Source organism: Etheostoma cragini, chromosome 13, assembly GCF_013103735.1.
Source record: "Etheostoma cragini isolate CJK2018 chromosome 13, CSU_Ecrag_1.0, whole genome shotgun sequence".
Lineage (NCBI taxonomy): Eukaryota > Metazoa > Chordata > Actinopteri > Perciformes > Percidae > Etheostoma > Etheostoma cragini.
In genome coordinates, this window is record NC_048419.1 from 2893316 (window position 1) to 2919081 (window position 25766).

At 41.6% G+C, this 25766-nt stretch overlaps 1 protein-coding gene across 8 annotated transcripts in view; it reads right to left on the reverse strand.

Annotated features, from left to right (window-relative positions):
- Positions 1-25766, reverse strand: part of arhgap32b (Rho GTPase activating protein 32b) — a 109256-nt gene that overhangs the window by 11981 nt on the left and 71509 nt on the right. For 5 of the 8 annotated variants that reach the window (XM_034889615.1, XM_034889609.1, XM_034889610.1 and 2 more), the window contains 8 exons: positions 25209-25331; positions 24543-24620; positions 22436-22517; positions 19779-19829; positions 18703-18777; positions 6604-6753; positions 2167-2269; positions 280-424 (listed from right to left, as the gene is read on the reverse strand). In XM_034889615.1, the coding sequence (XP_034745506.1) occupies positions 280-424; positions 2167-2269; positions 6604-6753; positions 18703-18777; positions 19779-19829; positions 22436-22517; positions 24543-24620; positions 25209-25331 (807 nt within the window). Of the gene's footprint in view, positions 1-279; positions 425-2166; positions 2270-6603; positions 6754-13707; positions 13967-18702; positions 18778-19778; positions 19830-22435; positions 22518-24542; positions 24621-25208; positions 25332-25766 lie in introns of those variants that run through there. The other 3 variants (XM_034889611.1, XM_034889612.1, XM_034889617.1) reach the window with 3 other exon arrangements.

The window sequence follows — 25766 nt, forward strand, 5'->3', positions numbered from 1 at the left end:
CCCCCACCTTTTAGGTGTCTTAAGAGTTAGCTAAATGTACTAGACAAAACCGGGATAAGGCACCAAAAGGACTAATACTACCATTGGATCTGGATAGGAAAGATAACTCTGGGAGTTGGAAGGGGGGGGTCGATTCTGCCACGACACAGGTTTGTGGAGCTGAGTGTTGCGATTTCAGTTTTATTTTCCGTATCCTTACAGCCCTACACTGCTGGTATCTACACGAGTGCAAGTAATTGGAGTGGGAGAAGTTTTTCGACCTGCTAAGGCTTTGCTTACGGAGAATTTCTCGTAGAGCTGGTAGGTGAGCAGGGGGTTGGGCAGCTCTCTGAAGTAGAGCTTGCACAGCGAGCCGACACAGTGGATGTCCTGGATGTAGACATCTTTGGTCAGGTCGGGGATTTGCTCCGAGTCAAACTCGTGCCTGGTGAAAGAGAAAGAGGGCAAAGGCAGATTCAACTAATGAACTTCTGAAGAAAATGCATTAATAAATGTAACTGTATATAAAAAAAGGAAAGGAAAGCAAGCTGCACTTCAGTAGTGTTTTAGAAGAGAAAATTCAAGATATGTGGCTAAATAACTTAAATTTGGTTTGTGGTTGTTGTCTAATTTCCGGCTGCACATGAACTGTGTGGCATATGGTCAAAGGTGTACAGTATGGTTCATGTTACATGACACAATGAAGTTGAGGTTTTTCAACCAAAAATATCAATATCTGAATGCAATGTATTTACATGAACTGTGTGATGTATCGTTTACATCTCAAACCACAGAACCAAATATACAAATGAAATAAATAAAGCATGCAAAGTATATTGTTTTAGTCATTAAATCAATTCTTGTCTCAGGAGCACTGCCCTTTACTGCCGTGGCTTAGATACTTTCATTAGAACAAATCAGACAGAGGAGGGTGAGCGGTCTTTTGAGTCTTTAGTAGTGTGTGCAGGTCCTTCCTGTCAGTCTCCATACAGTGCATCCCCAACAAGATCGGCCAATCAGACAGTTAGAATAGCCTGTATTACTGTGTTTAGGTAAGCACTTAAATCCTGCAACCTCAGACTAAAACTGAAACGGACACCAAGCACACTCTTCAAGTCTAAACTGCTGAGCATTTTCAAGTTTTTGTTACATTTTGGAAGCACCCACACACACACACACACACACACACACACACACACACACACACACACACACACACACACACACACACACACACACACACAGTTAGACAGACAGACAGCACAGCTTTTCCTCACAGCTGTCTGTAAACCTCAATAAAGCTTCCACAATAAGGCATACACCTGATTACTGACCTATTGCAAGTATTCATGGGTTTGGTTATTTTAATACATTTTCAGGTGTTTCTATGACTGGCAAACTAGTCTCTGAATTTCCAGGTTTTCCAGTATGCATGGGAACCCTCAGTTACAGTAACCAGGTCATTACAACGCATGCAAACGTGTTCTTGAATGATCTCATTACCCAGTTACTGGTGTGTCTGAGGGCACCGTATACGGCCTGAGATGCCAAACCCAGGGTGAAAACAAATGTTCTAAATGTTCTTGCCGCCGCCCACACAGCTAATCTTGCTTAGTGCACACTGATAATTGAAAGTGACCTAGAGAGTGTATCAATATTTCTATGAACTTGTCTCATCACATCTGGATTTAGGCAGCTTGACAATCAGGGGACACGGTTTACTCAGAGTTTAGAGAGGGAATTAAACTCAGATTGTTGCATATGGTCATCCCCACAACCTATCGTATATATATTGGTATGTAAAGACAGCATTATCCTTACAGCCTCACAGCATAGCACAACAAAAATATGAACTTATAACATGTGCCTTTTACAAGCCAAAACTGTTGTGAAAGCTCTGATTACCAAAGCACAGCAAGTTCTTATCCTGGTATGACAACATCACATAGTAAAAACTGTTGTTGAAAACGGCACGTCATCTTGTTTTTTTCCTTTTACAGATGCAATAACCCAAGACAGAATTCATATGCTATCAGACTTTAGATGTGGGCTGTGGTAGGATTACATTATTTGTGAACTGCTTCTATAACAAAAGGACATTTTTGTTGAAGGTGCATATGTACAAAGTGGAGATTCTGATTAACACTTGAATCAAATGCTGTGATTAACAGGCAGAGTGTCTCCTACCGCAATTTCTGGATATTTGAGGCGATTCCAGAGAGGCGGTAGATGCCGTCCACCACACCATGCTTCTCAATGAACTCGGTGCAGCTCTTGAGGACCTGGGGCACTGCGAAGAGAAAAACATGGCATAACCACATCTCACATCAGTCAATATTTGTCAAGTCTTGACTGAGAGCTTCCAGTTGAACAATACGAAGAGTTCCTTTTTGAAGAGTGAGTGCAAATTGGTCAAGGCTAGCACTCAGGGGCTTTTTGGACAGAGGCCGTAGGATAAGAGGGATTTTTTTAGTGTGGGTGAAAACATTTGAACCATGTACTATCCTGAAGACCTTTGAGAACATCTCATTTTGTTATGGGGTGCTTTTGGTTGCCCTTTAACCCATTTCTACATCAATGCAGTTTCTTTGACAAAGCAAATAGTTAAGAAAAAAACATGTTGTCAGTGAATCAGGCAGACAATCATATACACTGGGCTTCACAACACAATGCCAGTGATGTGTGTTGACATGGCAGACAAAAAAATAATAACCTCAGAAAAACACAGAGCTTCTTACTTCTCCTTCAGCAACCATGAATCATACACACATGCTATTTCTGTGTGTGTGTGTGTGTGTCCCAGGTGTCTCACAGCTCACACATCATTCAGAGAATGACAGAGTGGGCCACTTACCAAAGTAGCTGTACAGACAAATTCCACACATAGCGAAAGGGAAAACAAGGCGAGATTTGAGGAAACTCTATTCTGTACCAGAGCAGAGGACAATGAGGATGGATAAATCCTCTCCAAGCTCCTCACGTGGGAAGATTGTTTATGAGGTCCTCTTATCACAAAGACACACATGTGTTTGAATGTGGACTCAGTGTTGGACTCACAACAAAAATGAATCCGCTTCAAACTGATTTAAGTGATGATTTTGTTCCATTAGACGTCACATTTGAAATTGACTTAAAGAGATGGTTCGGATCTTTCCGTATTAGCTCCAGTTGAGTCCCCAGTTTGGAGAAACAGACCCCCGATCCCAAACGCTCCTTGACTTCAAGCACACAGACTGGGTAATGCGAGGCTGAATATTATGTTCAATTTTGGATATCGTAACATGACACTGGTTTTAAAGGCTTCATTACAGTAAAGTGATGTCATTTTATGAACTTACCAGACTGTTCTATTATTTGCCTTTACCCATTTTAGTCATTATATCCACCTAACAGATTACTTATCTAAAATCTGATTGGGTTATGTTTTGTGAAAGCACAAATAGTCACACCAGCAATATCGATATTGAAGTATTTGGTCAAGATATTGTGATATTTGATTTGATGGATTGATTTGCACAATGCACAATTGATTATGACCCATCAGAAGTGTGTGGTGGGTCATAAATGATAAAAGTTCCCTAGACTTTAAGGAAGAACATTTATTTATTTACAATAAAGTATTCATTCACAAAGAACATTGATGCCCTTAAAGGTTGGATTTTTCCCAACTCTCAATTTCCAAAAGATTGTTTTTTTTATTCCTCTTTTTGGTCAAGTTAAGCAGGGGTTCCTATACTCATGAGCAGCACTGTAACATATTTACACAGGAAATGGAAGTAGAATGTTAATTACTGCCAGCTCTCTGACAGATGGAGGTAGTCTGTGAGAATGTGCAAGTTACCCTGAAATTGGTTAGGACTCAGGCGTCGGGTGAAAAATAACAATAACGTACCGCTTCTGTTTGACCTCCTCATTGTGGATGTGAAAATGCTTTCGGGCGGGAAATTTTGGGAATTTACTAAATTAGAAAAAATTAAAAACAGTAAGGTGGACTTTTGTGGTACCAAGCTAGAAAGACATTTGCAGGGTGACAGCTCACCATCGGCCCCATGTAGGCACATCCTTTTTTCCCATCCCATTTCCCGGTTCATAGGTTTGTCTCAGGTTTTTGTTGAAGCAGCTGATAACAGCAGAGCAAGACGTCTAGCTGTCTTAACAAACAGGACAACATTTGCTAATGGCATTTTTAACTTTGGTAGATTTGAACTTCAAGTTTGACATTTAATTGCCTATTTATTGACTATGTTCAACATAAAAACATTAAATAGGTGTTGACATATAGTCAACATCTAACCAATTGTACAGAATGCACAGGATGTTAACAAAAAAATATGAAATCCTTTGCGTACATTACATCTTGAAATGCAGGTTTACCGCAGTAATGGCCAAGTAAACTTGACTTAATTTTTTAACTTTTATTTATTCAGGGAAGGTTCACTGAGAGGAAGTCTCTCTCTGGCAGGAACACCCTGGTTTTATTCTGTTCCACATTCTTACCTGGAAGCTGCCCAGTATAACCACTGATCTGCTGCCAATGACCAGCTCCACTGGAGTGGTTGGGGTTAGGGACCTTGCTCAAGGGCACCTTCAACTTACAACCCGGATCTGTCTATATAGCAGCAGAGTTTCAGTGCTTTACCTGGAAATTACAAAATCATCAAGTGTGTTTCTCTTGCTGTACAAGATCACGGTTAAGCTTAGTTCGAGGTTGCTGCAGTAGACTGCCGTTTCCAGCGCCAAGGCTACGCAAGCTGTCGCGGCGCATGGTTGCGTCAACACGGTCGGCTGAGAACAACAGGTTTGCTTCTACAAACATCTGTATGATTCTTATGGAAAGACCACAGGGACTCAAACAGCCTTAAACATGGTCAGAGAGAGACACCAAACTGGGAGAAGAAGCATTTTGCTGGAGAGTGTGGAAAAACATGAGAGATCGTTTTGTCAAAGCTAAAACAAAGGGCTTTGTGGAAAGAGTGGTCTTCACAGTGTTACAGGCAGACAGTCGTTTCGATGTGGAGATAAACGTCACGAAAAGAGTAGATCATTGCCCTCTGGTGTTTTGGTGTGATCTGTGATCAGAGGCTTGTCGAAACAGACGGTACTCGGGGTGATCCCTGTGAGCTAATGTGCTGGTACGATGAGGACCATTTATGACCAAACACAGAATATGATCCATTAACACAAATAAATGAGTTTTCAAGTGGGTTATAATGAAGTTATTGATCAAGCAACAGCAGAGCAGCATGGTAACGCTGGCTCTAGCTGATGTAACAGTGTAATCAGGACACCATTATCCTCCCACTCTGTCACTGGGACCATCACATCACATCACCTATCAGACACATCACCACTGACAGCCCGGAAAATCCATGGAGCTCCAGCAGTTAAATGTAGGTACGGAATTTAGCCCGGCGGCTATTATCATAATTAAGGAGTGTGAACAAATTAAAATACTCTCTTAGAGGATCATCCAGAAACTTTCACAAAAATTGACAGACAGCACTACTCTTCCCTCTTCATAACTGCTAGGGATGGAGGGATGGTAGAGCACAATGATTACATCATACACTATCATGAGTAATTGAAGAAAGGTGGTTTGTTTTTTGTCTTTTCCCATTTATTTATGAATTTTTTTTCATTTTCGTTTTTTGTTTCTCTGTTCTTGTTCTTGGCACAATAATTTGTTGTGGTTAGGATGGGGTTAACAGAACAGTGTCTGGTTACAATTGACATTGTAATGTTGCACTGTATATTGTACCTTCTCTAAACCAATAAAAACACTTGTTAAAAAAAAGAAAGGAGTGTGGTGTGTATTTTAGTGTTCATGATGACTTTCATCTAAACTCCATTAGCTCATTAATTGAAATAGAAGAAGCAGCAGGTGTGTTTGGGGAGGTAACATTGAAAAACATGAAGCAGCACTGAGCTCTGGCAGTCATGATGTCACTTTTCATAATTACGTTCCCTAATTTGAGCCTAATGGATCATGATGCTCCGCTGTCTTGGGGCTCTGCTGCAACATCAGTATGTCATGTCTGCTGTTTAGTTGTTAGTGCAAATGACACTGATCACCCCCTCCAACATTACCACCATCTGCACGGAGATACAGGACTTTAAAAGGAGCTCGGGTTTTTTCCCTTCTGCCGTAGCAACCCTGAACACACTGCGTCGTTGCCACAGTGGTTAGCTGAGATGTCGTATAGGGAGGGCTGGGTCCTGAATTCAATACTTTTTACGCAAGTATCCTACATCCCCTTGTCATTCAATACCTAAGGAGCAAATCTGATCAGTGCCAGAGAACCAATAAGCTTTCAGCATGCTTCTACCATGATCTAATAATGTCTGTGATTGGCTGTCTAATGTTACTCATTTACAGAGGCAGGCGGGATAAACTCTATGTTACACATACGCTTACGTAGTAAGAGCTAAAAAATAGTGCTGTAATGTGTAATGTTGTGATATCTTTTTGTTTATTTAATTTAGGAACAAGTATTGGAGTCATGGTATTGGCAAATAAGGCCTGTTCTCTCTGCTCTAAATCAAGTTCTTAGCCACTGTTTGAAAACCTGCCTGAATGGATCCAGGGAATACTTCTGCTCCCAGGGGTGCCTGCATGTTTCTCACCATCATGTCCTGAGTTGAGGAGGTGTTCTCCCAGGTCGCAGCCGAAAACCCTCTCCCGGAGGATGCCCCGCTGCTTCAGCTTCTGCTTGGTGGGCCGGGACTTCATGAAGGTACGCAAGAATGTGATCAGCTTCCCGTGCTTCTTAGACACTGAGGAACGAGGGAAGGAAGGAAAGAAGGACACATCTTAGATCTCTTGCACAACTGTTTCCTAATCTACAGTAAGTGTGGGTTTGACACTGTCTCAGCTTTCACACAAGGTCTACCCATGGACTAGAGAGAAACCCAATACAAGCTGCTCAGGCTTGTCCCATTGTGCATTTCAGCTTCTTTCTAATGCAAACCCTTCCTTTATGCATGTGTAGTTTCCTTGAGGCGGAGGCCTCGTTCTTAAATACCACCTCCCAGGCAACTACAAAGGAATCCTCCACATCCAATACCAGTACCCTCCGCTGCCCTTCAGAACGAGACAAAACACGGAGCAGACCTGCTTAAAAACCCAAAGCGCTTTCATCAGATACTATGTCTGGGAACAGGTTCGTAAGCTTCTTAAACTACACACCAGTTGTTTTTCTCTGCTATAGAGAGATGTGGAAAGAAGGGATGCACTGATATGAAGATTTGGGGCCGATACCGGAAGGCTGTCAAGTGAATCAAACAATCTGCATAGTGCCTTTACTTATACAACAATGGAACTCGTCTATACTTTGTTCACAAAATCTCCACTGGTGATCACAGACTGAGATCACTGGGGGATGACAGGAGCATGTTTCCCACTCTTGGGTCCGTTTACTTGGCTCGGCTATATGAAATTTGCTTCGGATGTCTTACAAGAGCATTTTCCTTACACTGAGAAATCTGTATAGTTTAAGCAGTCTATCAGTCTTGGTTAAACAGACACAAAACATATAACAAACATTTTAACATAAACAGTGATAAAATAACATGTGTTTTCCACTGACTGACCAAAGATGCCGACCAATCAAATGTCCCAGTAGATCTGACAAACTATGTCACGATCATACCACTATACTTACTCATTTGAATATTCAAGTATATTCTTATACTGTGAAGAACAGGATCCTAGGAAAACTCTTAAAGTAGCAGCATGTGCCCTTTTCTCTGCTGTTTCCCACATCTTGACCCACTGTAAACCTTTGGATTTAGACCTTAAAGAAAGGGCAGCGCGGTGGCTCAGTGGTAAGCACCTCTGCCTCAAAGCAAGTTGGCACCGCAGAACACTGGTCTGGACAGAGTTCGATCCCCGGTCCCCGTGTTTGTGTGGGTTTTCTTCGGGTAGTCTGGTTTACTCCCACCATAAAGACATGCGAGCTGGGTAACTAGGACTACAGTTGAAAATTAGCCGACTGTCTAACACTGGTGCATTTACAGAAATGTTGATTAATGCATTGTCCTTATAAAATAAATCAATCTTATCATATTATAAAAAAATTAATAAAACCCTCCAATCCCCTCCAGTCCCCTCCAATCCACTCGTCTTTTTTGTTTCTGTTCTTCTGCCGTTGATCGACAACTTGACCTATTATAACTTCCCCCTGCAGTCTTATACTCTTGCAGTCCACAGCCCAACTATCTTTTCTGAATCCCTGGGACCAATAAAAGAATGTGGAGCAGTCCACAGGCATCCAGTCCACGCTCTGACATCTCACTCAGGGAAGAAAACAACAACCCGGAAACCCTTGCCTTATTAAAAACATTACACATTACCAATGTGATCTAGGCTCCTTGTGAATTGTGTTCCACATCTGGAAAGTCACTAAATCTTTGAAAACAAAGCAATCACACCAACATCTTCTGACTGAAGCGCTCTGGGCTGAAGTGGAATAACTTCTGTGTTGCGTCAGTTTTTTTGGGTTATATTTGACGGCACATTCCTTTAACTGATTATAAACACAGTCACGATCATTCCACTTCTCTGTTTTTCAAAGACTTGACATCATATTTACTTAACCTGCTTCAAAATTCAGTCCAACACATGCACGCACCCACACCCACGCACATGCAATTTAAATCATTATTTAGAATTCAGTCGAATAAATAACTAATCTTAAGAGACACACAGTTTTAATGTGCTGTGCCAAGCTGAGCTCAGCTTCAATTGCAATCTAACTTAAAGTAGGCCAGTAGTTACCAAACTATCTCTAGAAACCAAACCAGCTGAGCTAAAGACAGCTAAGACTGAACTGTGTGTTTGGAAGATAACAACAAGACAATAAAAAAAATCAGACTCTACTATGACTCAGACTCACACACCATCAAGTCTGTTATGAAAGTCATTATTTAGAGCCAGCCAGTTTTTGAGACTTGGCTCTCTTGCCCAGAGACCATTAGGTAAAAATTAATGAGGCTGCCGCTTTCGCATGATAAATGTACACTATGGAGTAAACTGCGTGCAGCAGATTTAATTGACAATCCATCGAGTGCATTTAGAATGCAAACATCAAGACCAGAGTAAAACTAATGAGCTGATGGGAAGGGAAAGTAACTTTGGAGCTGAACTGTAGTTTATCATTGTTTTGGCAGAATACTAACAGAAATATATGTATGCACACAGTAACAGTGCATGAAGAAAGGTCTCAGAATTCTGAACTAAGTGCCGTGACACGCCTTACTTTTGCATTGTGGGTAATGTTTGTGGCACCTGGTTTTGATTAAAAAAATTAAAATTAGTGGACTGATTTTGATCAGAAACTGATGTTAAATTGGTGCAGTGCTGTTTTAGGTGTCAGAGAATGAGTTAATTGGTAAAAAACAAACATTGTTCAGGTTAACACTAATTCACAGTTAATTAAGCACATGATTAATACATGAGGTTTAGACTTGGTACCCAGTCTACCCCTCTACCCACTCTGCAAGATTGCTCAAACTGTGTCACAGAGTTTCACATTTCAGTTTGCTTGTAGACGATTATCAAATCTATTCTGCCAATCATTGTTTTCTAAAGTTGAATTATTTTTTTCTGATGTTCAGCAGACACATTTTTACAATTTATTTAAGTCCACTTGAAGGGAACTTACAGGGCCATACATATCGTATATGCAGTTAATTACATATACAAAATCATAGGCCACTGGCATTATAGCTGGAGTTCTATGGACTGTTATAATAAAGCTGCAAATAGAAAAGCCCAACAGTTTAGTCATCCCCGTCTGTCCTGTCTTGTACTCCAATAGACCTGGGAAAGAATCTCTATATCTTCTGCAGATATGTCCAGGCATCCAGCATACATTGCATGCAAGAGGGACATCTGATAAACTCTACTCAAAATAAGCAAACCATCGCCAACACATATTTCTAACTACCTCACTGATCCAGGTAAATAAATCCTGTTTTAAACAAACTCGAGAGTCCCGGGTGTTTGATGTGTGCCGTTTTTAACGAAGCAGCACAATCAATTCAGAATCAACAGCCGGCCTCTGAGCCAGCATCCGCAAACAAGAGACTCTTGCCATTCTGTTTCAGGGAAAAGAGGAGATACAATTTAGCCCTCAGGGAGAAATTCCCTCCGTGCTGCTGTACCACAGACAAAAGGGCTGAGGCAGCTTTGTTTTCTTACTTTTAGGCATCAAAAAGGCCCTTTGGTATCATGTAGAAGAGGAGGGCTGACTGTGCAACTGTGTTGGCTTACACTGACACGTCACTTTTAATGAAGGAAACCAGACTGACTGGTAGACATTAGGAAGAGGAGTGCAACGACAAGCAGGACTCTCCAGAGGACGGACATAGACTCCCGTCTGCTTACCGTCAGGGCCGATGGGAGTCGGAGGGCAAGCAGCTCTTCGAGCATGCTCAGCACTCAAACTGCTTCTGACACACACACACTGCTGGAATCCAGCTGGGTCAAAGGAATTCAATGTAGGGTTGTGGGACTGTTCTTTAACATTATTACAGGGATTTAGTAGTGCACCTTCAAAAATTTGGAAGTCTTGCAGGGGACAAATATATAAAATAATGTTTGCAGCAAAGGGGGAGATTGTCCCTAGTATGTCACAGGATATATTTTATATATAAATACCATGCATTGCATTTGCAAAATCTGATGGTATAGTTTTTTCCTCATTCCCATTTGCCAAAGATCTTGTAAACGAGAAATACATTATTTAGTTGGAGGCTAACAGTATGCACACCTCCTTTGTGCCCTATAGTTTTGACATGTGACACACTAGGGAGGGGGTGGGGCCCAGACGTTTCAGTTAGGAAAATGAGAGTCACTAGCCCATACCTAGCATTTGCATCGATAGCAGATACAATCCAGATAGGATGAAGCTAAAGACGTATGAAGGCCTGAGGAACACTGACAGCTTTCAGTTGCAGCCCTTAGCCGACTGCGTGACTACAGTTTGATGAGGCTTTCCCCCGGGAGAGCTCAGCGTGAGGCTGGGATACGACTAGCAAAGAGGCCAAGCATTACAGCAGCAACAATTACAGACGTAATGGCAAACATTATGCTCACACTGCACGTTTCCCCGCTCCAATCAAAAACCAACTGCCTCACTGAATTCAGTTAGATATGGGCTTTTCAATTGATGCCGACTGGAGGAAAATCCCAACTTCAGGGCAACACAACAGAGTGTCTTTGCTTCCTAAAGAAGAGCAGTGTCATTACATAGCCATCAGCAGCAGATTCCAGGCTGAGATATTTGATACAAGTACTGTGCGTGCCAGTGTTCCCTGAATACCCAACCACCAGCAGGCCTGACCACGGCTCCTTGGGGCTTCACAATGCTCTCCTCACAGCTCCGCCTTTTCACTTAAGCCAGCACTCTCTCCACACTCAACGGCCACCCACGCCCATGTCGGCAGCGGAGCGGGATATTCAAACTGCGCTCTTCTTCACTGATGTAGTTTAAAACAATAATGTGAATGGGCTGGATATGATTACATCATCCATCTCAGAAATCTACATGCTGTAGGAAAAAGGGTTTTGGCTGGAATGGATTCTGTTGATGCTTCGAAAGCTTTTCCAAATGGACCCACTGTGTTTCTACTGTGGTGGCTCCTTCAAAGACCCAGTAATGCCGAAAAATGGAGTTGGACAATCATGTAAGTAGATATTGTGGGTCAGAGAAGGTCTGAGGTTGCTTTTCTAGGGTGATGCATCTTTTACAGCCACTTAAAAAACTCATAAAGCCAACTTAAAGCTATCGTGCATAGTTTCTGTCGCCCCCTTGAGGAATTCAAAGTAATAACAAAACTGTCGGCACATCCACGTGATACAAGCCGTCCGTGATCTCTCACCCCCTTCTTCACACAGCTGCTTGGAGCCAAGGAGGACACAGAAGATTGGGCGTGAAAGTTGTCGGGCGAAACAATCTTTTTGACATAGTGCAACTGAAAAATCCAGAGAGAGTCTTGTGGAGCTAATAGTCTTAATTAGCATTTGGCAATGACTTGAATGTAACAGATGGTCAATAATATAAAAAAGTTACACACTAAAGCTTTAATGTCTGTTATTAATCCTGCACTGTTAAAGTTGTCCATTGAGAGGTGACTACCACAGATATCATGTTTGCATTGCCTAGCAAACTGAAAAAAAGAATGGGACACTGTGTCAACACCCATAAACAAATACCAACCATCTCCCGTTGCTGTTGGATGGCCATTTAGTGTGTAAACAACAGAGGAGTGTGTGCCTATTAAAAAGCAGACTCCGACCTCTGTTTGGACATGAGAGCCTAAGTGTGTGCTGATAGCAGGAGTAAAACGCCTTATCGTTCAATCTCTCAATGAACCACTGAACACAACTACAGTACAGGGAAGAGAGGACAGAGCGTCAGGGCAGCTGGGCCCATAGACTGTTACCATTAATGGACAGAGCATGTGGGACGTCACCCTTTGGTTTGTGGAGGTCTGCTATGAGTCGCTAAGTTTGCCCTACAGCAAGTGACCTCATTTTCCAACCGCAGGTGTCTCCCCCTGCTGGAATTCAGACAGAATGCAGGTTTAAGGCACTTCTGGATTGACACTTCGCCGAAGGGATGCGTTGTCCATATTGAATATAATATTTACAGTCGATGGCTGGGCCCTCGTACCAGATGGTGTAACTGTAATAGAGTTACACTGTTACCTGTATCGGAAATGCCTTCGATACTGTCTAAAATGTTGGTATCAGCAAATACCCGAGTCCATGTACGATCCAATAATTCGTAATTTAGCCTAACATATAATTTTAAATAATTTAGTTATGTTCTTTTACAGTTATGAATGACATGTCATACTAGATAATAAAAGCATGAGCATCTCAACTATGACTCTGGTGTGAGGGTTGCGTTATTACGCAGTGATAACTAACATGTTTATTCCATACATCCTTTTAACTTACGTTATATATTTCACGTTTAACCTCTTTCTTTGCTAAATGAACTCTGTATTCCAAAACTGCATTTTTTACACTTCAGGGACAGTTATTATTCACCAGTCTTTGTTTTTTGACTTAGTTATATTTTTCCTCTAAGTGGAAAAGTTGGAGTCATATGAGGAAGGAGTTAACCTTCACGTTGTCCTTGGGTCAAATTGAACTGTTTTCCTACATCAATGTTCTTTTAAATTCCCCCAAACAACATGATTGATTCCACACAACGCTCTTTGGCGAGTACAAATCTCTACTTTCATTAATTTTGGGGTGTCTTGTTCAATTTTATAGCATTTGAAAAAAATTGAAGTGGTTTGAAATAGTATTGTAAAAGTTGACATATTAAAGTCTGTGATTATCCATCAACATCCATTCCTTTAAATTTGGTCTAAATAATTCCTAATTTCTGATTTTCTAACTCAAACATTAGGTATAATTTCCTATAAATGAGGTTTATTGACCATAAATTCCAGAAAAAACTGTAAAACTACTGACAAAAAAGTGCGAAGTGTAAAAAAAAAAAGGTACAAAAACGATTTTTTAATTTTGACGGGAAGACAACACAACAAGGTTTGACAGGGTTGAGGACTAAAACACGACACGTGTAGCATAGGGAGAACTGTGATCGGTGCCGTGCCAATCATATCCACGAGGGATACTATATAGCTATAATACACACTGTATATATATTTATATACATACATACTCCAAATTCAAGCACATTATCTTACCTTCGCTCCATAACACTACTTGCTTTGACGCTTTATGACAGGATTTCAAAACAGGTCCAAAGTACAACGCAGTTTTTAAACGTTCATTATCTTTTTCTTTCTACCCGTGCGCCTCTACGATGTAGCGGGAAACCCTCTGAGAAATGTCGCAAAAACAGCGAGGTCCCCGGGACAAAGTCACAAAGACAAATTAAAGTTTGGACACAAGGAGGACAGAAGCGGCTCTGCTCTGTCGGCTTATCCACACACACACACACACACACACACACCGCTTCAACGGATATGGTGCCTTCAGGTGCTCCCAGAAATATAGTAAATCACGGTTTTAAATCCCAGTGTAACTTAATTAAGTGTTATTAAAGCAAATCTTATACTAAATCTATATCACAGGGTGGATGGGCCCAAAAAATAACGTATGGGTTGATATATATAACGCAAATTACGTGACGTTCATGCCTGCTCGCTGTACTGTTTCACGGTAAACACTCCCCACAAACTCATTAAATAGTTGGTTCCGTTGCATGGCTTTGAGCCCTTGCTGTGTTTCTGTCCTTCTGTCCAGATTTAATGTGTTGTGTAACTAAACAGCCATGTAAGATGAACCAGCTGGGAGAGGCAGTTTTACAGGAAGAGGAAACAAACAGGGTTGGATGAAGTACTCAGATCCTTTACTTTAGTAAAAGTAGCCTACTATTACTAGATGAATGTAGTTGAGTAAAAAGTACAGTATTTCTCTCTGAAAAGTAAAGGAGTAGGAGTAGAAAGTAACATGGAAAGAAAAGACTCAAGTAAAGTACCTCAACATTTGCCCTTAAGCACAGTACTTGAATACATGTTACATTCAAGCACCTAAAATGCACATTAACAATGTTACTGATTTTTATATGTAGGCTACACATTACTATTGGTCATAAGTTGCTCACACAGAGTTCATGTCCTCTTCCCTTAAGCGCACCACACTCCTCCATGTATATGTTTATATACATATATATACTGTATATATATATATATTGCTGACTTGCACATGTGCTCGATTCTACTCTTTCCGAAGGCCTCTGAATGCAGCATGGGAACTAGGCAGCCAAGCTGGTGGTTTACACAGTGGAAAACACACACACTGACACACAGACACACTGCTACCAAGCAGCATCAGTGCTTTTCTCCTCGGTCTAAACAACATATGTATAATGGCCTCGCCTTGACTTTAAATCAGCTCTCCCTCTGAGTGGCCCCCTGAAAGCAGGATCTTATTAATTCCTTAACTAGCTTAGTCCCCAAGCAGACATGTTGAGTCAAATAAAAGTCAAACTAATTTGTTGTTGGTCCAGGATCACAAGACGTTTCCACTGCACTGTGATCGCTTCAACCTGACAGGCTTTTAACAAGTTACACAAAGACAAACATTTCTTTGGGCCAATCCTCCATGACCGATGCATGTGGGTTCTGATACAGTCCATCTTCAATGGTGGAAAGTAAGTCAGTACATTTAATCAAGTACTGTACTTTGGTACAATTTTAAAAGTATTTGTACTGAGGCGCAAAGATATAAATTATTATATTTCACGAAAAAGGAATGACCCAGTCCAAATAACAAATACAACAGCTTTCTGTCGTCTAACTGTATATAATGTAGATCAAAGTAGCCCCACCCCAAGCAAAAATAATGCTACTGATGCATCAGTATTAGCTATCTAACAATGTCATATATTATACATCAGTCACCACTTCTTCATTTTTGCAAAACTAGTTCTCTTACTTTGGATACTTTAAGTTAATTTAGCTGATAATACTTCTGTACTTTTACTTAAGTAGGATTTTGAATGCAGGACTTTTACTGGTAATAGACTATTTTAATTTGACATTGTTTTATAGGGACTCTTGATCCAGTAAAAGATCTGAATAATTCTTCATTAATTCTTGCTGCAGGGGTTACACTCAAAACAAGCTGCACTGGCCAAACGCACGGAAAAACACCCAAACACCACGTCACGCTGCGGGGGCCAATCATGTAACAGGAGACCCGACTTGTGGGGGTGTTTTGAGGAGGGGTGAGAGTCTCGTACAGTAAACAGGAAACATCACTGCCTCTATCGCTGCCACGACAACGTTTTTCAACACTACGAGGGTAAAACAGCTAAAGACGAGCACAAGGCTGCTGGGAGTTTGTGTAACAGATTAATTTTTTCTACAACTACAAAAGCACTCGACATGCCTCGCTCCTCTCTTCTCCATCTCTCTCTGTAAAATAAAGCTGCCTTCAATTGCGCTCGGAACAGCAAGATCTATAAATGATCTGATGGAAAACAGTAACTGTGAAATAAACTGTCTAAGCTCCTGCCCTGATGTTATATATCATATAACAGGAGCATTGCGCTGTTTTGGATCCCTAATCACCCAGCTGCTATTTTGCATGGGTCTGAATAATCTCCTGGGATGGGGAGAGAAAGAGGAAGTGGATTTTGAAGCTGAAGGCCCACTTCATTGTACAGTAGCAGAACACGGGGCTGTTTGAAATAGAAACACGGCTGTAAATGTGAATTCCTACCTGGTCATTTAAATGACTGTTAGCTTTGCAACAACCCTTAATCGTTTGTTTTAGTAATGACACACCAGTGCGACAGATCACAACAATGATGTAATGTAACTCTGTAATGAAACTACCGATATTGATAGTACATCTTTTCTCACAAAGTCCACTAAAAGGATTAAAAAAGAAATGATAGTTCTGCTTTAAACACTCAGTTTACAACATAGCCTGAGTTGTTAGTATGTAATCATACCCCCTCCCCGCCCCCCACAGAAAAACAAAGGTATGGCCTACAACAAGAGTTTATTATTAAAGCTATAGAGAAACGATACCCAAGGGACCTTGCATAGTTTCACAGTCCAGAAACCGGAACACCAGGAAATGATCCAAGCTCCCCGGGAACAGGAGGACAAATCTCACTTTGTCTCACACATTTTCTCTCCATTTCCCGTCCTCTCTCCTTCACATAACCAGCTGTCTTGGCTCATACACACTCCCAGCTGCCCAAATCACTGGTCCCCAGACGTGACGGAGGCCTGCACCGAGGAGGGGAGCAGAGGGGGCTCTACATCTGGGTCAGTGACTGGATGGGTCTATTGGGCCGTCTGGGGAGGAAAGAAGACTGACTGCCTGTCTTTTTTATCCAAAACTCACAACTCTTTAGTTTCACATGGGTGTCAACAAAAGAGTCTATTTTGACTGTGACCAGAGTAGTCTCTATTCTCAGATAGATCCACAAGGGTTGGGCATCATTTCAGATTCAGATTCTTCAATATGTCCCAATTCGAAGCCTGGATTCGTAGACCAATTACGTCACACCGGCGCGACTAAGGCTGTCCCATTTAATTTACTTTCAAAAGCTCCTTCAAATGCGGTCAACAAATGCGGCCTCCTTTTACAGAATTGGGAGGACCCATCTGTCGCAGCCCCAGGATTCAATCGGAAGCACAGGAAAACACAAACAACCAATTTTCCTTTTCTTTACAATTTTCATCTTTCATCATTAAATTCACTTCCGAGAATGTTTTAGATAAGAAATTAACTGTGTAAATGTGTAGAGTATGTGTTATGAAAATGTATGGCAAATTAAACATGCTCGTGCTCCAAATTCGTTTCCGAGTATAAAAGCTCCAAAAATCTGCCTGACACCAGCTAGTTCTGTGGGAGTAGCTAGATATCTGGTCAGCCCGCTGTGAGTGGACTGGAGCTCGGGGTCTTGGAGACAAGAGATGTTCAGACGTAGGCTACAACAGGGTTTATTTTTCCAAGTTGGAACCGATTTTCAATGCCCCATGCTAGAATCCACTGCAAGGTAACACAAGCACATGGAGCGATGGGCTATTAAATCAGAGCTTCTATTGTCTCAGTTCGGACTGGAGCAGTGCAGCGTTTTAACAATTTCCATCGTTTTGCTGAAAAAAAAAAACCAGCAAAGGTTAGTGCGGTGAGCGGAGTGGATCAAGGCAGAGCAAACACATTTTTCCAATGCTGTGTGGCTCCCTGCAGGAATGTGCTCTTTCAGTCGCCATGGAGAGGTAGACAGAGATTCTTACTGTTGCAGGACAAAGCTTAACGCTCAATGGATGGGTTTACAGGCCCCCTCATTGTAAAAGGATTAAATAAATCAAGGCCAGTCGAGACCTAACGCCGCGGCGGGGGGTGCTGTGGCCTTTCAGCTTCAACCAAACAGACACACAAACACAGCTGGCCCCCGTCCGGACATAGGGTACATTCAGCAGCTCTGAGAAATGCTGTAGTAACCTGGCTCACCCCTGAAGTCATTTGCATACACCTTGGGGGCTAAAAAAAGAAGGAAAATACCAATTGTTCTCTTTTGAGGGCAACATTTGAAAAGCAGGGTTTCATTTTTACACCGCCACCAACTAATCCCAAAACTTTTATACACCGTATTTTTTTGGTTGTTGATGCCATGCAAAACGTTGATTCTCACAAAACCCGGTTCATTTCCAAAATACAGCAGTATGCGTAGAAGAATCTTACAATCCAGAAAGAATCTACAGGACTCTAAGTAACAAACTTAACAGGGAAATATGGTCATTGTTAGCAACAAGATTATAGCTATTTACTCTAAGTGACACACACACATGAAGAAAGACCTATTTCCACAGTACTGTGTCATACATGCTCAGATGTGGCTCAAGTCTTATTGGTCCACTAACAGAGTGTAGCGATAATGTGGATAAGTGTGTTAAAGGTCACAGACAGGGCAATCTGGTATGTTGTGGAAGGTCCTCCTCTTGTAATGTAACACCAAAAAGCAAAACAGCATCGTCCTATGTGAAGAGTGGAGCTATAACCCAAGCAATATCCCAAATTGGAAGCTCCTGTTACAGGTTTAGACTAGTCATATTAGATTTACACAGTGCAAGCACACATCAGTCGGGTTATGGAGTTAGCTTTTGGTTAAGGGGTGTGGCAGTGCAGCACACCACAGGGTTTTTGTCTACCTGAACTTAGGCTGTAGTGGTTTAGCGGGTCGGCCACCCATGCATTGTCCTGTATTACACTCTCCATCTCCAAGTCTGCATGCAGCCCGATGGACAGATGGACCCACAGACAGATGGATGGATGGATGGATGATGGAGACAGGAGAGAGTCGGCAGAGGGAGAGAAGCACTTCAAGTTAGAGAACAGAGCAACTGTGAACTTTGGGACTATGAGGTCAGTAGCTTTGCATAGAAGTGACACTTTAATGCTAAGGCAAAAAACAGTTTTGTTAAACAGTCTGTGAAACTTTGCATTCATTAATAAAAACAAGTCTTCCTACATGCGATAGCTTCAATTTAGCTTTAAAGTTATAATCCTTAAGATTTTAACAAAACCAAACCCAGTATTTTTTAAAGTAATATTTAAGGTCTATATTTATTCACATTTACTCCGCAATTTCCCCCCCCTGCGGGACAAATAAAGCTTTTTCTTGTCCTATTCACCATTAGCCATTCAGTGTATTTACATTTGGGATAGACAGATTATCGGTCCCGGTTGATTCTCGGGCCGTTTTTTGCCAGCCCGCAGATGATCTGTATCTACGTTTTATTTGCCTGCTAACCGATAAAGTGAATGAATTAACACACCACTGAGTAGTGGAGTTCCCCCACTATCTGACGGTTACTGGAGGTTATGTTGAAAGTTCTTCAACAAATCCAACATCCTTTGAAAAAATTAAAAAATAATCATGATTTCAACATTGATCAAAATATATATATATATATATATATATATATATATATATATATATATATATATATATATATATATATATATATATATATATATATATATATATATATATATATATATATATATATATATATATATTAGGATTGTTTTCCACTATTGAGCTGCCCAACCCCAAGTACCGGCACATCAACCGGGAAATCTTAAGGATTACAAACTGTAATTACATCAAAACTCAGCTAAACAATATGTCATACAAGTCTTTGTGTGCAAATGCATTTTGTGTGCGTGTGATTGAAGGTGGAGTGAGTAGACAGCTGGATGAAGAGTGTATACCAACACGCACAGGGGGGGAAGAGATTCCAAGAAGCAGGCTGCAGGCCAGAGCAGGGGGAGGCTGGGGCACAGGAGGCACAGTCAAATGCAAGCAGTCAAGACACATGCTAATACTAGTGCACCTCCAACAACAGTACTAATGGTGCATTACAGTGGAGAACAAGCACGCAGCTTAAACACCATCACATTTAGTTTATTTGTCTCGCCGCTGATAGTAAACCTGATCCAGGATCATTCAGAGTCATGTTAATATTACTGACGACAGGGCATCTGTAGGTTATAGACACCCAAATATTAGACTTTGGTTATTGCGATGTAGATTATAAAAAGAAAACATTTCTGATGGAACACATTGTAACAAAGAAATGTCAAAATGAGCAATTTAAGAGAAAAAAAATCTGTTAAATGTATTCGGGATTTGCCAAATAATTTACCTGCGGATGCTCTGTGAAGAAAAAAATGCAGGATTGGGATATAAGGATACATGCACAAACATTTAAAAAATAAAGCAGCAACAAGCATTAAATCATTGCTCAAAGCAGGGGAGTGGACAGGCAGATTAAGTTGTGTGCTGTGCGTGCACTTTAGCGCATTTCTGATCAGCCACAAGACTAAAAAACATTTAAAACTTGATTGGCACTTTCACATAGAAAGGGTATCCAACAGCAACTGAAACCCCGCACCGATAATGATATCCCTTGCCTCATAATTGTGGATATCGTGGGGTTGGTGTGTTGTTTCTTTTGCTGTGTCATCACTTAATGCAGACTCAGAGGCATTTTGCTGGTAGGGAACCCCGGCTCCACTCGCCCACCCTCAAGCCAACCGGGTGGTGAGTCATTTTGGTTTGCTCAGTCTTTGGGATCGGTAGACGTGGCGCACATTCGAACAAGACATTGAGGTTTGATCAAAAGGCTCTGCCACAGCAACGTGACGTGCAGAAGGGAGGGGAAAGTTCATCACAAGTCTGTAGCGCTGAGGCCAAATGTTGCCGAGTGTTCTCTCTGACCCGGGTTTTTGTCATACATCTGTGTTTGACACTCTCAGGAGCATGCTAGAGCGCTTATCTGTTTGTTCTGGAGCGGAGTCGATTAGCGCAGTTGTTTGCAGAGGATTTGCATAGTGCAGAGTCGATATACCATGATAAGGTGGCTATTTCAACGGGTGATGTGTCAGAATTCTGGGTTTTCCTTTTACTGTAACATGCTCTTACAGTCACGCTCTATTATCTTTATACTGATGATTTTGTATTGTGATTCAGTTTAGGCAAAGAACTCTAAGGCACACACTGCAAATCTTAATGCAGATTTTTTGCTCAGACACGATTTTTGGGGCTGTTCACATTACCTTATAGAATGTGGCCTTTATCAGATTCCACTGAACTGGACTGCATGAGCAAAAGAAAAAAAATGACATCAGATTTTCACAATGTTGCACTAAAGTTAGGGAGGTTATGGAGGAAGCAGGCATTTTTGCTTTTATTTAAAATGTTTGTGTAATGGCAGCCGTAACATTAATAAGCAAGTGCTGAGGAGAAGAATGAAGAGAAAGAATGCCAAATTGGCTATTTTGGCTTTTTGCGTTATTATGGCTGCAAATTCCCTACAGAGGTCTGTGTGACGACGGATTTACACGTCAGGACTGCTACAGGCCTCCACCAGAGTTTCCTCTGGCTCTGCCCTGCCCTGCAAAGTTCATCATCTTTCAGGTCCTATTGCACGCGCTCCTGTTCCACCTCCCCGACAGTGCGGGCGAGACGGGCTGGTGGTGCGCCCGACCCTGAGGGACCAGGATACCACCTCAGCCTTCACTTTCAATGTGCCACAGGGCGACCCTCTGACTTGCGTGTGCGTTAGACTCCTTGGTCCGTGTTTCAAGACGGGTCAGGTGGGTTGCCGACATGGCCGCAGACCCCTGACGCCTTTTACAAGAGCCGATCCACACCCTGGCCTCACAAGGCGGTTGGGGACAGTCCGCACCGGGAGCAGAGGGATCTGTCCCTCTCCGTGGGGAGAGAGGGTTCAGCGAGTGTTATTGACTTAAAAGTTGCACCAAAACCGCCTTGGTTGTTCACACTTCAGCCGCATTGAAAAAAATAAAAAAATAAATGTGATCCGGGATTTGGGCCTGCAGTCGGATCGTTGCCTAACAGGGCTCTGTATATTAATTTTCAGGTTGGGCAATATCTATACCGCCATTGCTGGCTGTCAAATCAATTTTTTTCATCGCATGAGTGTCCTAGTTAACATCTTTTATCTGTTCTTAATGTACTTAAAAGTAGATCATTTTAAGTAGTTAATGCTCCCATCCAGAATACATGTAGATAAGTTTAGTCTGAAGGAGAGAACCATCTGGAAGGGCTTTGAAACTAAACATGCCATTCAAGAGAATTTATCCATTTCTGCTCAAAAGAATGTGTCTTTAAAAGGAATTTGCTTAAACTCATCATTAACATGCTCATTTTATAGCTATCCTGTTTTTAACCTAAAATCAATTCCATCACACACACACACACACACACACACACACACACACACACACACACACACACACACACACACACACACACACACACACACACACACACACACACACACACACACACACACACACACACACACACACACACACACACACACACACTTAATAGTTTAAGAGGAGGAGTACCTGGTTTTGGCACCGTGTTGGTCATGGACTGTGGCACTTTATCATTTATGAGCTCCACACACTCGCTGGGAAAGAAGCCAACCTGGGGAGGGCACAGGAGTGAGACCGGCAGGAAGAACAATCAGATTTAAATGATAAAACAAAGAGTTAGAGAGATATATAAATATATACATATATATAAACAACTGAAATTTAAACCATAAATTGTAGACAGCCAGATACAGCCCAGTGGCACTAGTCTATATCCACGACGTTCCACTTCCGGGATTGATCCGTTACTGTCGGAAATTTCACTGTGTGGACTAGCCAGACCCTCCTCCACAGTACCGTGAAGGAAGGTCTGGCAAAGCGTGACTACAGTGGCACAGACTGACTACCTACTAATGGATACAGGTGGTACTGCAGGTGTGCTTGTGTCACTTCACTCTGTGCATTTGCTGCTCAGTTGCAGTGCGTTCCATTTGTACTCGGTAGTCACATTTTCTGAGGTCAAAGTGGGAAATACGCCCCCTCACCACGGATTTTTCGAGCTCGGAATTCTGAAAACTTGTGGGTGCACCGCGCTCAAAATCCAACATGGCTGCCCCGTGCAACAGTTGTAAAAGCTTTAGCAACATACAGTTATTAACACTTCTGTCTGATTTGTGTCTCACTAAATCAATCATACACACAGTCCTGTCCAACTTCTATCTTTGGACATGTTGCTGTAGTGCTTGTATGCACACAAAGAACAGCATACCACATTGACTAGAGCTAACTCTACAATAAAAAATGTGACTTATAAATGGAATGCATTCAACTCGTGACATCATTCCCAGCTTTGGCTTACGAGTTAAATGGAACGCATTATTAGTTCCCCTACACATGTCTTGTGTGAGTTTCAGTCAGCCATTAGTATGACTCTAGAATTTGTAGTTTTTATATAAAAGTGGCTGAAGTGAATCCGACATGTCTCAGCTCCGCTCTGTAACCCAGAGGAGGGCGGTGGTGTCCAGCCACTCATCTGAAATGGAGCGATGGGTGATATGTAAGTGGCTGCTGGTTGCCATCCTGCCACTGAGCCCGACTGGCAGCGCTACTTCTGGCTGGCAGCGGGCCAAAACACACAAGAGCAGAGAGGGCAGCGTGGGGGGAGGGGGGGTGTAGGTCAGAGGAGGTTCAGCAACACTTGAGCATCAAAAGCAGGCTTTGTTGCTGCACTGAGAAGATTCTGATTGGTACTAGAGTAATCACAGGAGAGATTGACATTGAAAATGTAGTTTAAATCATAATAATAATAATAATATCAACTTTAGCTGAAACAGAAACTTAAAAAAAGACACAGGTTGCTCTGTTTTCACTCATTATTTTTTAACCACAATTTAAAGGTTTGCTGATGCATTTTGTGTCTGTGTGTGTGGGGGGGGGGCAAATACAGTACATGCAAGCTTCCTTTGCACATTAACTTTATATTTCTACTGTTGACCTCGCAATCATTGTGACAAAACATGCAATACATAACATATTTGCTGTCTTGATATCTTTTCAGAACTGTCCCAAGTATTTCAAACCCCTGTGCAGAGTTTTGCCTTCTGATAAGCCTTTAAACTGAATTTGTTGAATTATATTCCATGTCTCGCACTCACGCACATGCACACACACGCTTGATCTATTTTTAACCCGCACTTCAAAGTAACTTGTAACATGCAAGAGGCTGTTCATTAAACAGTTTGTTTTATATATCCTCAAAAATTATATGTCACAATGCTAAAAGCTGAAAGTGGGAGAACCAAGATGGTAACAAAAGTCCTAAACTGCAAATTTTTTTATGCGTTTGTGATTGGAGGAAAGACTGTGTAGGAATAGGAATCAGTTCCGTGTTACAGTGGGCAGCACACACCATGTAATCTGCTCAAAAGCCTAGCAAGAAAGGGAGGATTTGTATCTTACTTTGTCTTCTAACAAACTCCGAGATATGGAATCTGCTTTACAAAGCAACGCTCATCTTGTCCTTGAAATACCTCAAGTACAAATCTACTCAAACGTTTACAGCTGAGGAAAAGACAGAGAAGGAGAAAATGTGTGTGTTTTTGCTCACAGTCTGCAAAGGGTTTTGTGAGCGGCGTACCTGAAAGCCATGCTTGCCCCTCCACCATGTGGTGTCTTCTTTAGGGGGCATGTCGATCACTGACACGATGTCGCCAACCTGCAGAGGGACGAATGGCAGAAAGAGTCTGATTGTCCCTTTACGTCTCATCGATATATGACCACAATTAAAGGCCTTGTTACACTTTCAATAGGAAGAGCATACTTCTGTTAAAAGTGATCTGTCCAGAGTTGATGTCGAAAAATGTATCTACTCAGCAACGGAGTTTGATCACAGTGTCATCAGTTGTAAAAAAACAGGTTGACTGCATCTAAGGTTTTACAAGGAATCACCTTGGTTTTTGGTGCAGAACAATAAACAGAGCAGAGAAAATAAAAAGATAAAAGAAGTACTGCAAGCCGTCAAGAAGCATAAATAAAGAAATAAGAGAATATTTTAAAAGATATGTAAAATATATCCGTTTTAAAAATGAAGATGTGAACAGTTTTGACAGCTTTAACATTCGTGTTTGAAAGACAGATTTATTGGTGCGGCAGTTTTTTTTCTTTATCTCTGTCTGTCAACAACAGATGAGGAAATATCTGCCAGGAATTCAGATAGAATCTCAGTACATCTAGAGAAAGAGACAGAGTGAGTGTGTGTGTGTGTGTGTGTGTGTGTGTGTGTGTGTGTCTATCTCTCCGTCACCTCGAAGGACAGCTCGTCTGAGGCCTGGGCGATGTAGCGCTTGATGACGTGGGCGGCAGCGATAGCTGGCACATTGATGGAAGACTCTTCATGAACCAGCAGATGATTTCCCTTATTGTCAACCTAACACACACACACACACACACACACACACACACACAACTTAACACTTTTTTCCAGTGGCAGCCATTGGCTAACCAATGACTATGGAAAAAGATAGAGAACATTGACAATAAAATAGTCCTGCCATAAAAAGCAGCCACTCCTTTTCTACCAGTGTACTGGTATTGTTAGTAAGTATTGTTGTTGTTGAGAATCATGACTTAATAGCTTGGATGGTTAGAAAATGCTGCCTTGCGCAAGTTTGTAGTAATCCTACAGCAAAATTGTAGTACTTTACATACAAAAAAACAAAACAAAGAAACTTTATTTCTTAATGGTCACATACAATGTAGTGAAAATCTAGTACTGCATTTAACCCATTCTAAGTATGAGGAGCAGTGGACAGCTTGGGGTTCATTGTCTCGCTCAGGGATACTTTGACTTCTCACCAGATTT